We start from the raw sequence: 16,246 nt of genomic DNA, 5'->3' as shown, positions 1-16,246 counted from the left end.
TACTATGGCGCCTACGTTAGTTTTAAACAGTGCGAAAGACTATGCATAAGATGGGGTATTAGAGTCGTTCACTAAGTAAATGTAATTAAGCTAAGCTCGTCCGCCGGCGCACCGGAAGGGTACTATTCGGCTCCCTGGGTTATCATGTGAGCACCATGGTGCCTACGTTAGTTTTAAGGATCCACAAGACGCCCCTGCTGTAATGTAATCGTGGTCTCCATAGAGCGCTCTACGTCCCTGATACCTTGGCGGTCACCGTAGTGTGTTGTACCTCACTATTACGGTGAGTGATTAATGTACACTCAAGGTTTTCATGCGGTAGTGTAGGTAAACCGGTGTCCCGATATTTATGATCCAAGCGCACATTCAAATAACTCAGTTTTAGAAAACAATGTTACACGTATAAGAATAAAGGATTAGTAACGCATTGATGAAACCCTTCACATATATTTCGTCAGACTTTCTATTATCTCAACGGCAACGCGCGGGACGGGCACGCTAGGATATATATATATATATATATATATATATATATATATATATATATATATATATATATATATATATATATATATATATATATATATATATATATATATATATATATATATATATATATATATATATATCACAGATTAAAAAATTGAAACACTGAAATATTGTAAACCAACAAAGGTGCGTGTATGTATATTAATTTTTACAGGTTTAATAAAAGTATTAAAACCATCTTGTTAGTGTGTATAAAATGCATTTAATTTTATTTGTGTGAAATATATTTTTAAAACTTTAATTGTACGGTGCCTAAAATTCAACGTTTTTAATGTTTACTACATAGGCCTACTTGACTAAAATAATGTTTCATCTAAAAATATGGAGCGCTGGTAAGTCAAATGCTAATTATAGAGCATTAGTTATGTAACAAGCTTATATAGAACATGAAGTCACACTATCTCCCAAAACTGCTCGTCTTGTCTAAGCTAAATGAGCTGTCTATACAGCCATAAAGCCACATAACATTATCCGTGTCTTGAACTACACCAAACCCTCGCCTATCGGCCATGCCTATAACAGGTTTATAAGACAAACAACTCTTCACATATCCACAAAAAAATATATTTTTTACAGTCATTATATTTTAAAGAAAATTGATCTAAATCTGATTTCAATACTTAAACGCTACAAGTAGTGATGCCTTTAATCAGATCTCCGAACAGAGTAAGAGAAAGCCGGCAGAAAAAGAGCCCGCAGAAAAAGAGCCGGCGTATCCAGCTTCCCTTCCCAGCGATTGTTTCTAGCCGTTGGTTGCCATGGTAGACCAGTGACGTCAGACGTTTAACTTGATATAATGATGGGGATTCAAAGGATTTTTCATTAATAATTTCTTCATAATAATTCTATGGGAATTTGAAAACGTATTCTCTTAAGATATGTGTTTTGTAAGGCTTTCAGTAAACACAAATGGCTTGAACATTGAAAGAGAAAAAAAATACGCGGCTTTCATAGGAGTTTAATCAACAAGCGTAAAGTTATATTAGAGGAATAGAATGGTTGCACATTAGGCTTAAAATTTGATTATATATATATATATATATATATATATATATATATATATATATATATATATATATATATATATATATATATATATATATATATATATATATATATATATATACTTATATACTTATATACTTATATATATATATATACTTATATATGTTTACATATATATATACTTATATATATACTTATATATATATATATACCTATATATATATACTTATATATATATATATACTTATATATATATATATATATATATATATATATATATATATATGTAGCCTATATATATATATATATATATATATATATATATATATATATATCAGGGGCGTAGCGAGGGGGGGGGCGGGGGGTGCGGACCGCACCGGGTGACACCATTTAGGGGGGTGACACCAAGGCAAAAAATAGCAAAATATATAGAGAAAAACTCGAGGGGGGGGTGCAAATCAAAAGTTTTAGGGGGGGGGGGTGCAAATCGAAAGTTTGAGGGGGGGGGTGCAAATCGAAAATTTGAAAGTTTGTCCCTGGGAAGGGTCTCTATGCCTCTGGGGGGGTGACACCATTAAGTGCCGCACCGGGTGACACCCGACCTCGCTACGCCACTGATATATATATATATATACATACATATATATATATATATTTATAAATAAACAGAAACGTAGGCAACTGGGTAGCCATTCACCTAAGACAACTTTAAGATAGTGGAGCCATTTGGGAGATTAATTTAAATAACATTTAAAACAATTTCCCCTAAAATATATCCGCGGTAACTACGAACAAGCTTCCAAAGGTTAAAAACTATACAGTATACAGTGATACCTCGACATACGAGTGGCGCGACATACGAGATTTTAGAGATACGAGCAGTGGAGAGAGCTATATTTTGGCTTGAGTTCCGTGTGGAATTTGAGATGCAAGAACACCAGATCCGCAGGTTTCACATATCATAGAAAAAAAAACAACCTGAAAAATGTGCAGTTGATCATACATAACCATTGCCGCAAGATTCTGAATGGGAAGAGGGAACACACCTTTTAAATAGGGTGAAAGGAAAGAGTGGTGAAAGAGACTAAGACACGTGAAGAGAAAAGCAGAGACGAAAATTTGGAGAAAGTTATAATAAAATATCAAATCGAATTCAAGTTCACCTTTTTTTCAGTGAATGTAAGTTAAATTCCATTAAGCTTGTGGATAATTTAGAATTAAGAGTGTAATTAGCAAGTGAATTAAAGAGACAGAAAGATTGAGCATTAACAGTGTAGTGAAGAACAACTCCCTCGCCCATCACCCTACACATCCACCAGCATCTTCAGTCAACTCAACAAGGCTGATTATAAAGAATATAAAGACTTTATAAAAGCAGTTTCTTTCTTTACATTCTCTGTTGTTTTTAATACAACTCTTGTTAATGTCAGTGGCGTAGCGAGGGGGGGGGGGGGACTCCATTTAGGGGGGTGACACCAAGGCAAAAAATAGCAAAATATATAGAGAAAAATTATAATTCCACTTAAGTAAGTGATTAATTCCAGTAATATTTAATTGTGAGAATAAAATGTTTTTAAATTAATTACAAACATATATACGTTATTGCATTTGGAAATTTAAATTAATTTACTTGATAGAATTTAAAAGATGTAATTAAAAATATGTAGGGAACCGTCATTATTTCCCCTGCTGATGTTCACTCCCCTTAAATCTTTTCAATATTACGTTCAGGAATTCAATTTTTTTACAAGGATTACAAAATCAGACATGAGGTTTTTATGTGTGTGTGTGTGTGTGTATGTGTGTGTGTGTTATGTTTTTGTACTTTGTATTTGGTTTTGTGTTACTTTGTTATTTTTGGACTGTTAATTTTGGTCTGCCATCCACTTTTTCAATATAGTTGAATTGTCAGTAATAACGTATACAACTGTGTGTATTTGAACATCACAATGGCTTGGTTACATAACACGAAGTTGTTAATGGCGGTTTTAATTGTTGAGTTATTCAGTGCAATGTCAAGGTGACGTGTATTACTTGATCTTCAGTTCTGGTTTAAAAGTTGGGAGTAGTAGAATAACGCATTCTTTCACACAATATAAGGCTCTAATATGTTTTAATACATAGGTCAAAGGCGATTTTCTTGCATTATGATACAGTCCAAAGCTTTTATAAGTACCACATTCTGTAACTACTTGTTGGTGATAAGTGTTGTTAACTATAGGTGTTGGTCTTTGGAAATAATTATACCATTGTGACAATGGCGTAGATAAATGTACAGAAAACAAGTGAGTTTAAGTACAAAACAGTAGGACTACATAGACAGGTAGGATCCTAGTTCACCTTTCCAGATGATCTTATATTTTTCCTCTATCTAACACTGTATCTGTAATTGTAATCAATGTAAGAGTTGATAAAGCTAGTCACACAAACATAAAGTTTCGGGGATGCAGAAACAGGTCATTCAGAAACCACACAGAACAAGCAAAGGTGCAACTTTACAACGTAATAGGACTAGATCAATGCCGTTATAATGCCAGACAAGTCGCGTACCAATAGGACTAGATCAATGTCGTTATGATGCCAGTCTAGATCAATGTCGTTATAATGCCAGACAAGTCGCGTACCAATAGTATGGTCCGGCGTATAAAAGATACCACCAGTTGGCTTCAGTAAAAACAAACTGCTAAGTAACTAATGCGGTAAATAAGTAGTAAAGTTCCCTTTCAAACCTGACGCCAAAGAAGCAAGTGAAGTAGAGTTCACCTGTTTCTGTGACCAGCCTCCTTTACTTTCCCTAACATGAGTTAGGTACCCATTAGAGCTGGGTGGACTCTGGGACGTTCTACAGAACTCTACCCGGATTTGAACTCGAGACTTTCGTGTATGCTCTACCTATTGACCAGGGATGTTGTTTAAAAAATATAAGATTTTAGTTATAAAAATATACAGGATCATTTATTGAAGCCCACTTTATGAGATGGACGTAAAGTAACACAAGCCCATAGGTTGACAAACACAGGTTACTAAAGCCCACTGGATAAGATAAATGTAAAGTAACACAAGCCCATAGGCTGACAAACACAGGTTACTAAAGCCCACTGGATGAGATAAATGTAAAGTAACACAAGCCCATAGGTTGACAAACACAGGTTAGTAAAGCCCACTGGATAAGATAAATGTAAAGTAACACAAGCCCATAGGCTGACAAACACAGGTTACTAAAGCCCACTGGATGAGATGGACGTAAAGTAACACAAGCCCATAGGCTGACAAACACAGGTTACTAAAGCCCACTGGATGAGATAAATGTAAAGTAACACAAGCCCATAGGCTGACAAACACAGGTTACTAAAGCCCACTGGATGAGATAAATGTAAAGTAACACAAGCCCATAGGCTGACAAACACAGGTTACTAAAGCCCATAGGCTGACAAACACAGGTTACTAAAGCCCACTGGATGAGATAAATGTAAAGTAACACAAGCCCATAGGCTGACAAACACAGGTTACTAAAGCCCACAAGTTGACGTGGACGAGGTAAAAATTGATGAACAGCCACTCGACAGTGCAATCAATAGCACGACAATCTAAGCCGTGGAATTATTCATGACTGTGCTTGGCACCACCACTTCTAGGAGGTACGCTCAGGATGAGGCCAGCCATCTCTGTTGGTTTTACTGAAATTTTAAATACCCCGCCAGAATAGGTTGTCTGATTGCTAGATGTGATTGTGAAATACTAGACCAGACTAGAACTGTCAATGTTTGGTATATATATATATATATATATATATATATATATATATATATATATATATATATATATATAAATCCTCTATGACCCATGGGTACTTACCACCCCTTAAGAATACATATTTATAATCATGTCTATCCCTAACTAAATCTAAACCTGTCCCAATTAGGTTGTTATTGTATAGGAGAAATTAGCAATAGCCCAGGTGGAGGGTTATGTCCCATACAGTCTTGAGGCGGGGGGGGGGGTAGGATGTTGTAATTGACAGGGGTGTATTAGACAAAGGTATTGACAGGGCGGGGATGGAATGTCCCAGTGGTAATGTTGGTGGACAATTTGCATCACCCACTTTCCTTGTGTCTAGGCCGGCACTCAAACAAATCCCTACAACCCCCTACCTACCCCACCCTCACTGATCTGTCACACAGTGGACAGAGTCTATTCAGGCGTCCACCACAACAGAAATGATATAATCCATTCTTCATACCCAGCTTAAAGTGCAAGATTTCAAGTCCAAACATATTTAAACAAGACAATAAATTTCGACAAATATTTTAAAATTAACACAAACTTATTACAGAGACCTGTAAGACTATTAAATAGATTTTTATTCCAGAATTTATTACAGGTTTTAAATAATACACTGATGAGAGCTGGAAAATATTTAAATGATGTTATCAATGGTTAAAAGGAAGCATTAAAAACAATCTAGAAATTATGTGCAGTTGTATTCTTCTTCTTCATGCTAACCTGTCTTTAAGTGTAATTAATGTAAGAGGTATGGGTCAAGGTTGGTCAAGTTCGCAAAAAAAAATAAAAAATAAACATCTGGTTTAAGGAATACAAACACAGAACAATCATAGGTACAACATAATAGGACTAGATCAATGCCAACACCTCACAAACACAGAACAATCATAGGTACAACATAATAGGACTAGATCAATGCCAACACCGCTCATATACTGCCATGGTTAGTATGACTAAATAAATACCATCAAAATACCAGCATAATGCTATCATAATACCATCATAATAACATTATAATACCATCCTGTTAAAACATTAGTGGGACAAAGTAAACATTACACACAGAATAATGTTAGTCAATGGTTGGTTAACATTTGTTATTGTGACTATGTTTAACTGTCATATAAGATTCAACTAACTAAAGTGACACATAATCTATCCAATAAAATACGACCAAGTCTACACAGGCTCCTGTTAGTAGAACCAATGCTAAATAACCATCTACACAAATAATAACATTCTTAATCATATAAAGTATAATAGACATTATGTTTTCTAGAATATACCAGATCTAAGATAGTCTCCCATAGCATAGATCAATTTCCTGAAAGCAATAATTATCTGTAAACAGGCAGTTTGACTAAACTGGAACTATATACATCTGTAAGCAGTAGGTTTGACTAGTTAGAATCAGATAAATCTGTAAGCAGTAGGTTTGACTAGTTAGAAGCAGATAAATCTGTAAGCAGTAGGTTTGACTAGTTAGAATCAGATACACCTGTAAGCATTAGGTTTGACTAGTTAGAATCAGATACACCTGTAAGCATTAGGTTTGACTAGTTAGAATCAGATAAATCTGTAAGCAGTAGGTTTGATTAGTTAGAATCAGATAAATCTGTAAGCAGTAGGTTTGACTAGTTAGAATCAGATACATATGTAAGCAGTAGGTTTGACTAGTTAGAATCAGATAAATCTGTAAGCAGTAGGTTTGACTAGTTAGAATCAGATACATCTGTAAGCAGTAGGTTTGACTAGTTAGAATCAGATACATATGTAAGCAGTAGGTTTGACTAGTTAGAATCAGATAAATCTGTAAGCAGTAGGTTTGACTAGTTAGAATCAGATAAATCTGTAAGCAGTAGGTTTGACTAGTTAGAATCAGATACATCTGTAAGCAGTAGGTTTGACTAGTTAGAATCAGATACATCTGTAAGCATTAGGTTTGACTAGTTAGAATCAGATACATCTGTAAGCAGTAGGTTTGACTAGTTAGAATCAGATACATCTGTAAGCAGTAGGTTTGACTAGTTAGAATCAGATACACCTGTAAGCATTAGGTTTGACTAGTTAGAATCAGATACATCTGTAAGCAGTAGGTTTGACTAGTTAGAATCAGATACACCTGTAAGCATTAGGTTTGACTAGTTAGAATCAGATACATCTGTAAGCAGTAGGTTTGACTAGTTAGAATCAGATACATCTGTAAGCATTAGGTTTGACTAGTTAGAATCAGATAAATCTGTAAGCAGTAGGTTTGACTAGTTAGAATCAGATACATCTGTAAGCATTAGGTTTGACTAGTTAGAATCAGATAAATCTGTAAGCAGTAGGTTTGACTAGTTAGAATCAGATACACCTGTAAGCATTAGGTTTGACTAGTTAGAATCAGATACATCTGTAAGCAGTAGGTTTGACTAGTTAGAATCAGATACACCTGTAAGCATTAGGTTTGACTAGTTAGAATCAGATACATCTGTAAGCAGTAGGTTTGACTAGTTAGAATCAGATACATCTGTAAGCATTAGGTTTGACTAGTTAGAATCACATTTCAGAGAAATATTTCTCAGCTTTGTTGGTGTCCCATATGCTGTGGATGAGAGATCTGAGCATGAAGGAAAACAGTTTGAATCAACATATTTTCTGTCAACAAAGCCAACCTGCCTCTATACTGAGTCAACCTGCCTCTGTACAAAGCCAACCTGCCTCTGTACAAAGTCAACCTGCCTCTGTACAAAGTCAACCTGCCTCTGTACAAAGCCAACCTGCCTCTGTACAAAGTCAACCTGCCTCTGTACAAAGTCAACCTGCCTCTGTACAAAGCCAACCTGCCTCTGTACAAAGTCAACCTGCCTCTGTACAAAGCCAACTTGCCTCTGTACAAAGTCAACTTGCCTCTGTACAAAGTCAACTTGCCTCTGTACAAAGTCAACTTGCCTCTGTACAAAGTCAACTTGCCTCTGTACAAAGCCAACCTGCCTCTGTACAAAGCCAACCTGCCTCTGTACAAAGCCAACCTGCCTCTGTACAAAGTCAACCTACCTCTGTACAAAGCCAACCTGCCTCTGTACAAAGTCAACCTGCCTCTGTACAAAGTCAACCTGCCTCTGTACAAAGTCAACCTGCCTCTGTACAAAGTCAACCTGTGTTTATACAAAGTCAACCTAGAGGTGACAACATCAGGTGATCCATGGACAACATCCACAACTAACCAGAATTTAACAAAAATTAAAAACTAACATTTAAAAAAAAAAATTGTGGACAAAAGTATAAATGCTTTGTTACAATAAATGTGTTGACAAAATGAAATGCCATAATACATTTATTTAAAAGATAAAAAAATCTTTGGTGTGTATTACATAAAAATGTAATTATATTTCTTAGCCACATTTTGAGCTCACACTTAATGCACTCAAGACCTGAGGTACCAATAAGGTTAGTCACAGCAACAGAAATAATTTGACCAGTCCAGTTTATCTACAGCAACAAATCATTTGACCAGTCCAGTTTATCTACAGCAACAAATCATTTGACCAGTCCAGTTTATCTACAGCAACAAATCATTTAATCTAGAGCAACAGAAATAACTTGACCAGTCCAGTTTATCTAAAGCAACAAATAATTTGACCAGTCCAGTTTATCTGGCTGGTTCTATAGCAACAAATAATTTAACCTACAGCTAAAGTACTGTCAATTTGGATGTCTTAAAAAACAACAATAGTTTTGAAATAATTTACTAGTATCTTTCTTTTAAAAAAAAGACAACACTTACATTGAATATTAATATCTTACTTTAAAAAAAGTTATAGTTTGCACTTTACAATTTAAAAAAAAAAAAACTTGAGAATATCAATGTGAAATATCTAGATTGTGTTTACAGTTTTAAAAAACTTGAGAATATCAACGAGAAATAGTTAGCTTGTGTTTAGTTTTAAAAAGCTTGAGAATATCAATAAGAAATTTCTGACTTGTGTTTAACAACACAGTCAAGGCACACATGAAAATAAATTGTGGAGCATCATGTGAGAGTGGAGGACGAACTACAGGACAAACTATGGGACAAACTATGGGACACACAAAGCACCAGCATAACATAAGGAAGGATGTGGGGGGGGGGGGGGGGGAGATGAAAACTGTCCAAACATAACCTCCCCCCAACAACAACATGCAAATACAGGAATATATAATTGAGTTAAGTGCTAGTTAAACTTTTTTGTGTGTTGTAGGTTCTATGCTACATCTAGTCTGTCATGCAGTCCCTTCTTTTAGTTAACCAAAAATATATCAAGTCAACAATCTACTCATTTAGAATAGTAAAGCTAAAGAAAAAATCACTAAAAAAAAATAACAATTAAAAAAATCTACTCATTAAGAATTGTAAATCTAAAGAAGTAATCACTAAAAAAATAACAATAAAAACATAATGAATAATGAAAAACTGAAAAAAAGAAACAATTTTAAATTAAAGAACAAAGAAAAAAATATCACCCATGACAATGCCTCATAACCCAAAAAAGTTATTCAGAAAATTATAATTTCCATAAAAAAAAAAATCACATTCTGTACATGTCTGTATGCCATGCCAATTAGCCATAAATATTTTTTTTTATTTTGTCAATAACATAAATTTCTACTATAATGAGAAATGATGTGCTTTTCGACAATAAATCAATTAATTTACATCTGATAACTGGAGTATGAGATGATGCTATTTAAAATAGAGGTTAAAGGATGTCAATTTTGCTTGGTAAAAATATACACATTTGTATGTATAAGAATATTTTTAAAAAATTGAGATGTCTTAAAATTCTTTTTGCACAAATCACATTTCATTGATCACAATTAACAAGAGATTTGTCTGTCAATACAGTAAAGATTCCAATATTAGTCCGTTGTCTTGGGATACACAATAAAAAATAAGGCACAGTGTTGGTGCAATATTGCATAGTACAACTATCAGATGAAAAAACAGAAGTTTATTATCTTATTTTTTTTACTTGATATATCAGCAGTTAATTAACAAGTTAACTATTTATTGATTACACAAACATAAAAAATACAGTGTAACAGTAGTGTTAGCACACACAAAATGGTAGTAAGTGTGTGTGTAATGGAGGACAGATGACATCAGGTGTAATGTATAGATTACGTGTGACTCACCAATTTACCTACTCACAAGTTTTGTAACCTACACCCCCCCCCCCCCCCTTGGGTTAAAGATGTTATCTCACAAAAGATGGTGGGTGTGATTTAAATTATGTCTGGTGTATAATATTATCTGTGTGTGATTTAATTTATACCTGGTGTATGATTATCTGTGTCTGATTTATAACTGGTGTATGATTATCTGTGTGTGATTTATACCTGGTGTATGATTATCTGTGTGTGATTTATACCTGGTGTATGATTATCTGTGTGTGATTTATACCTGGTGTATGATTCTGTGTGTGATTTAATTTATACCTGGTGTATGATTATCTGTGCATGTGATTAAGTTTATTCATGGTGTATGATTATCTCTGTGTGTGATTTAATTTATGCTTGGTGCATGATTATCTATGTATGTGATTTATTTGGGCGACACAAATTCTTTAACTGTCTCAAAAGTTTTACTCATCTAGGCAGATGAGTCTTTAAGTACCAAAAATGAGAACACCTACCCTGCCAGCACTAACTATTGTACCCCACAGCCCCCACCCCTAGATATAAATTAATGCACCACCAAAAGGTCACCACCAAAAGGCCAGCTGTCCTCCATGACAACAAAACTTGTTGTAACCAAGTCTAAACTGAGAAATCTTGCTGCAATGTAGCTGCCAAGATGCCTGCCACTACACCTCAAAAAAACATTTCTCACGCAACTTCAAAAATGTACAGCTAATCGGACAAAAGTCCATACATATACACGTGTCAATAAAAGCAATATGAATGGTAGCACTGGGTTCAACATCACACACCGGGAGTGATTCTTTCACTTAGATTATCACATACCCTCACCCTACTTTGGTAACAGTGGAATCACATATTCCTAGCCACTACCACCCTACTATTGCTAGAATGGAATTACCCATTCTATCTTCCTCTACTTTGGCAAAAATGGAATCCACTAACACTCAACTTTTTTAGAATGGAATCACCCATCCTATCCACTAGCACCCCTACTTTGGCAAGAATGGAATCACCCATCCATTCACTGGTATTTAAGAGCTGTTACTGTGTAGCCCATTTAACTCATTCATAAAAAAACAAACATGTATACACTAACTCAACTCCCCTTCTACAGAGTGTCATTTCCTCTGTCAGCTTCAAGATTAAATGATTAAACCAAAAGACAGAATTAATCTGACTGGAAGAAACAACTGAGAAATATATAATTAATCCCTTGAGTTTTGAATTAAAATGCATCAAACCCGTTTAAAACAGCCACTTATTTTTGTTTTAAGGGTTTTCAAAGAAAATTAAAATATCCAGATTTTTATACAAGAAAAAAAAAGCAAGCCAAAACAAAATAATATAATGTTTAAAAACCCTCAGTGCTGGCTGCAAGAAATATTTGTAGCTACAATGCTAATGAAGAAAAGAAAAAGGGGAAACTAATACCAGGGGATCAGTTTCTAATCAAGTGTGGCGTCATTGAACTCAACAGCAGTCTTCATATTTGCACAAGCTCTTGAATTTCACTGCTGCAGATAATGTTAGCTGGATGCTTTGATGGTCAAGCTATTAGCCAAATGGTTATTTAAATCAGTTTAAAAAATGGTTTAAAAGAGTGAAAAATACTGGGATGAATATGAGTTTATAATATTGAATGATGCTAAATCTGGTCAAGAGAAGGATACTTTGTGGATAGAATACAAGGATTTTTTTAAAAATATAATAATGAAGAGGTTTTTTTTTTTTAATTTTTGGGTTGAAATTATTCTGGGAAGTATTTATTATGCTCTTATGTTGTGGTGTAAAGTGTCCTTGTGGGCATCATTTGAACAGGAAGCTAGTTAAATCTAGGGTTACAAAGATGTCGGGAGTGACGTCCCCTGCCTTACTGCTCCAGCCAAAACTCTACATGCTCGTAATGTGCTCGCATCACTTTCTCCAGCTGCCGGGCGTGGTGCAGGTCTCTCGTCTCCACCACACAGCGAACCTGGGGGTGACAAGGTGGGGATGGTAAGAACAGTGAGTCTAAGGTGGGGGGGGGGGGAGGGTTTAGAACAGTGAGTCTAAGGTGGGGGGGGATGGTTAGAACAGTGGGACTAAGGTGGGGACAGTGTGAGTAAGGTGGGGGGGTGGGGGGGCGGGGTGGGAGGGGGTTAGGGGGTTAGAACAGTGAGTCTAAGGTGGAGATGGTTAGAACATAAGTATAGGGTGGGGATGGTTAGAACAGTGAGTCTAAGGTGGGGGGGGGGAGGGTTTAGAACAGTGAGTCTAAGGTGGGTTGGGGGGGGGGGGGTTAGAACAGTGAGACTAAGGTGGGGATGGTTAGAACAGTGAGTGTAAGATAGGGACGGTTAGATGGTTAGTACAGTGAGTCTAAGGTGGGGACGGTTAGAACAGTGACACTAAGGTGGGGAAGGTTAGAACAGTAAGACTAAGATGGGGACGGTTAGAACAGTGAGACTAAGGTGGGGACGGTTAGAACAGTAAGTCTAAGGTGGGGATCGTTAGAACAGTGAGTCTAAGGTGGGAATGGTTAGATGGTTAGAACCGTGAGTCTAAGGTGGGGACGGTTAGAACAGTGAGTCTAAGGTGGGGGGGGGGGGGTTAGAACAGTGAATCTAAGGTGGGGATGGTTAGAACAGTAAGTCTAAGGTGGGGATCGTTAGAACAGTGAGTCTAAGGTGGGAATGGTTAGATGGTTAGAACCGTGAGTCTAAGGTGGGGACGGTTAGAACAGTGAGACTAAGGTGGGGCTGGTTAGAACAGTGAGACTAAGGTGGGGACGGTTAGAACAGTGAGACTAAGGTAAGGCAGTTAGAACAGTGAGTCTAAGGTGGGGATGGTTAGATGGTTAGAACAGTGAGACTAAGGTGGGGATGGTTAGATGGTTAGAACAGTGGGACTAAGGTGGGGATGGTTAGAACAGTGAGACTAAGGTGGGGACGGTTAGAACAGTGAGACTAAGGTGGGGATGGTTAGATGGTTAGAACAGTGAGTCTAAGGTGGGGATAGTTAGATGGTTAGAACAGTGAGTTTAAGGTGGGGGGGGGGGGGGTTAGAACAGTGAGTCTAAGGTGGGGATGGTTAGATGGTTAGAACAGTGAGTCTAAGGTGGGGATAGTTAGATGGTTAGAACAGTGAGTTTAAGGTGGGGGGGGGGTTAGAACAGTGAGTCTAAGGTGGGGATGGTTAGAACAGTGAGTCTAAGGTGGGGATGGTTAGAACAGTGAGTCTAAGGTGCGGACGGTTAGAACAGTGAGTCTAAGGTGGGGATGGTTAGGTGGTTACAACAGTGAGACTAAGGTGGGGACGGTTAGAACAGTGAGTCTAAGGTGGGGACAGAACAGTGAGACTAAGGTGGGGATGGTTAGAACAGTGAGTCTAAGGTGGGGATGGTTAGACAGTTAGAACAGTGAGACTAAGGTGGGGATGGTTAGAACAGTGGGACTAAGGTGGGGACGTTTAGACGGTTAGAACAGTGAGACTAAGGTGGGGACGGTTAGAACAGTGAGTCTAAGGTGGGGATGGTTAGAACAGTGACACTAAGGTGGGGATGGTTAGAACAGTGAGTCTAAGGTGGGGATGGTTAGAACAGTGACACTAAGGTGGGGATGGTTAGAACAGTGAGTCTAAGGTGGGGGTGGTTAGAACAGTGAGTCTAAGGTGGGGATGGTTAGAACAGTGGGACTAAGGTGGGGACGGTTAGACGGTTAGAACAGTGAGACTAAGGTGGGGATGGTTAGAACAGTGGGACTAAGGTGGGGACGTTTAGACGGTTAGAACAGTGAGACTAAGGTGGGGATGGTTAGAACAGTGGGACTAAGGTGGGGACGTTTAGACGGTTAGAACAGTGAGACTAAGGTGGGGATGGTTAGAACAGTGAGACTAAGGTGGGGATGGTTAGACGGTTAGAACAGTGAGACTAAGGTGGGGATGGTTAGAACAGTGAGACTAAGGTGGGGACGGTTAGACGGTTAGAACAGTGAGACTAAGGTAAGGACGGTTAGAACAATGGAACTAAGGTGGGGATGGTTAGAACAGTGAGTCTAAGGTGGGGATGGTTAGAACAGTGAGAGTAAAAGGAGTTCATATGTAGATAAGGTCAAATTAAATGACAAAGTAAATAACACTATAATTTAAATTGCATCAGTAAGTACAGGAAAAATTGAGCTAATTTAAATATTAATTTAATATTAAGAAAGGTAATTAAAAAACAACTAAGCAACATTTTATTTAACATTAGAATTAAAAGATTGAAACTTAGACACATTATATAACAATAAATTTCTGTAACTAAATATTTAGATTACATTGAACTAAATAAAAACTTTTTGTCCAAGTGTAAAAACAATCAGCAGTTTGAAAACAAAACACACATGAAAACAAAACAATGTATGACAAGTGATATTCAGTGACAGTTCACATTAGAAAATCATATATGTGTGATGGTTTTCCTCTCAAAAAAGGTAACTTTAAAATGTGATACATCTAGCCTCTACATAATTCTCAAAAACAACTTCAAAATGTGATACATCTGGCCACTACACAATTCTCAACAACAGCTTTATCATGTGATACAAGATGCCCCTCTAACAAACTTTCTGTTCAAACGTAACAAGCAACTTTGTACATTCACCAGCAAATATGACCACACACACCTGCATCAATGGGATGTGCTTGTTATGTGATAGTTATGTTGGCACTCATAGAAGGTTGGAGGTCAGGTATTTTAGATGATAGTTATGTTGGCACTCATAGAAGGTTGGGGATCAGGTATTTTAGATGATAGTTATGTTGGCACTCATAGAAGGTTGGAGGTCAGGTATTTTAGATGATAGTTATGTTGGCACTCATAGAAGGTTGGGGATCAGGTATTTTAGATGATAGTTATGTTGGCACTCATAGAAGGTTGGAGGTCAGGTATTTTAGATGATAGTTATGTTGGCACTCATAGGTTGGAGGTGAGGTATTTTAGATGATAGTTATGTTGGCACTACCAAAAGGTTGGAGGTCAGGTATTTTAGATGATAGTTATGTTGGCACTCATAGAAGGTTGGAGGTGAGGTATTTTAGATGATAGTTATGTTGGCACTACCAAAAGGTTGGGGATCAGGTATTTTAGATGATAGTTATGTTGGCACTCATAGAAGGTTGGAGGTCAGGTATTTTAGATGATAGTTATGTTGGCACTCATAGAAGGGTGGAGATCAGGTATTTTAGATGATAGTTATGTTGGCACTCATAGAATGGAGGTCAGGTATTTTAGATGATAGTTATGTTGGCACTCATAGAAGGTTGGGGATCAGGTATTTTAGATGATAGTTATGTTGGCACTCATAGAAGGTTGGAGGTCAGGTATTTTAGATGATAGTTATGTTGGCACTCATAGAAGGTTGGAGGTCAGGTATTTTAGATGATAGTTATGTTGGCACTCATAGAAGGTTGGAGGTCAGGTATTTTAGATGATAGTTATGTTGGCACTACCAAAAGGTTGGAGGTCAGGTATTTTAGATGATAGTTATGTTGGCACTCATAGAAGGTTGGAGGTCAGGTATTTTAGATGATAGTTATGTTGGCACTCATAGGTTGGGGATCAGGTATTTTAGATGATAGTTATGTTTGCACTCATAGAAGGTTGGGGATCAGGTATTTTAGATGATAGTTATGTTGGCACTCATAGAATGGAGATCAGGTATTTTAGATGATAGTTATGTTGGCACTCATAGAAGGTTGGGGATCAGGTATTTTAGATGATAGT

The 16,246-nt window shown here is 36.8% G+C and overlaps 1 protein-coding gene across 1 annotated transcript in view; it reads right to left on the bottom strand.

The window, feature by feature from the left end:
- Positions 1–10,983: 10,983 nt before the first annotated feature.
- Positions 10,984–16,246, bottom strand: part of LOC131941259 (L-threonine ammonia-lyase-like) — a 48,903-nt gene continuing 43,640 nt past the window's right edge. Inside the window, exon 13 of the mRNA XM_059300398.1 lies at positions 10,984–12,475. Coding sequence (XP_059156381.1) covers positions 12,374–12,475 — 102 coding nt within the window. The 3' untranslated portion in view covers positions 10,984–12,373. The remainder of the gene's footprint in view (positions 12,476–16,246) is intronic.

This window comes from Physella acuta, unplaced genomic scaffold (genome assembly GCF_028476545.2).
Source record: "Physella acuta isolate Inbredline_101_S28 unplaced genomic scaffold, ASM2847654v3 ptg000028l, whole genome shotgun sequence".
In the NCBI taxonomy this organism is placed as follows: Eukaryota; Metazoa; Mollusca; class Gastropoda; family Physidae; genus Physella; species Physella acuta.
The sequence above is the reverse complement of the archived record's forward strand: the minus strand, read 5'-3'. Positions and strand labels throughout refer to the sequence as shown.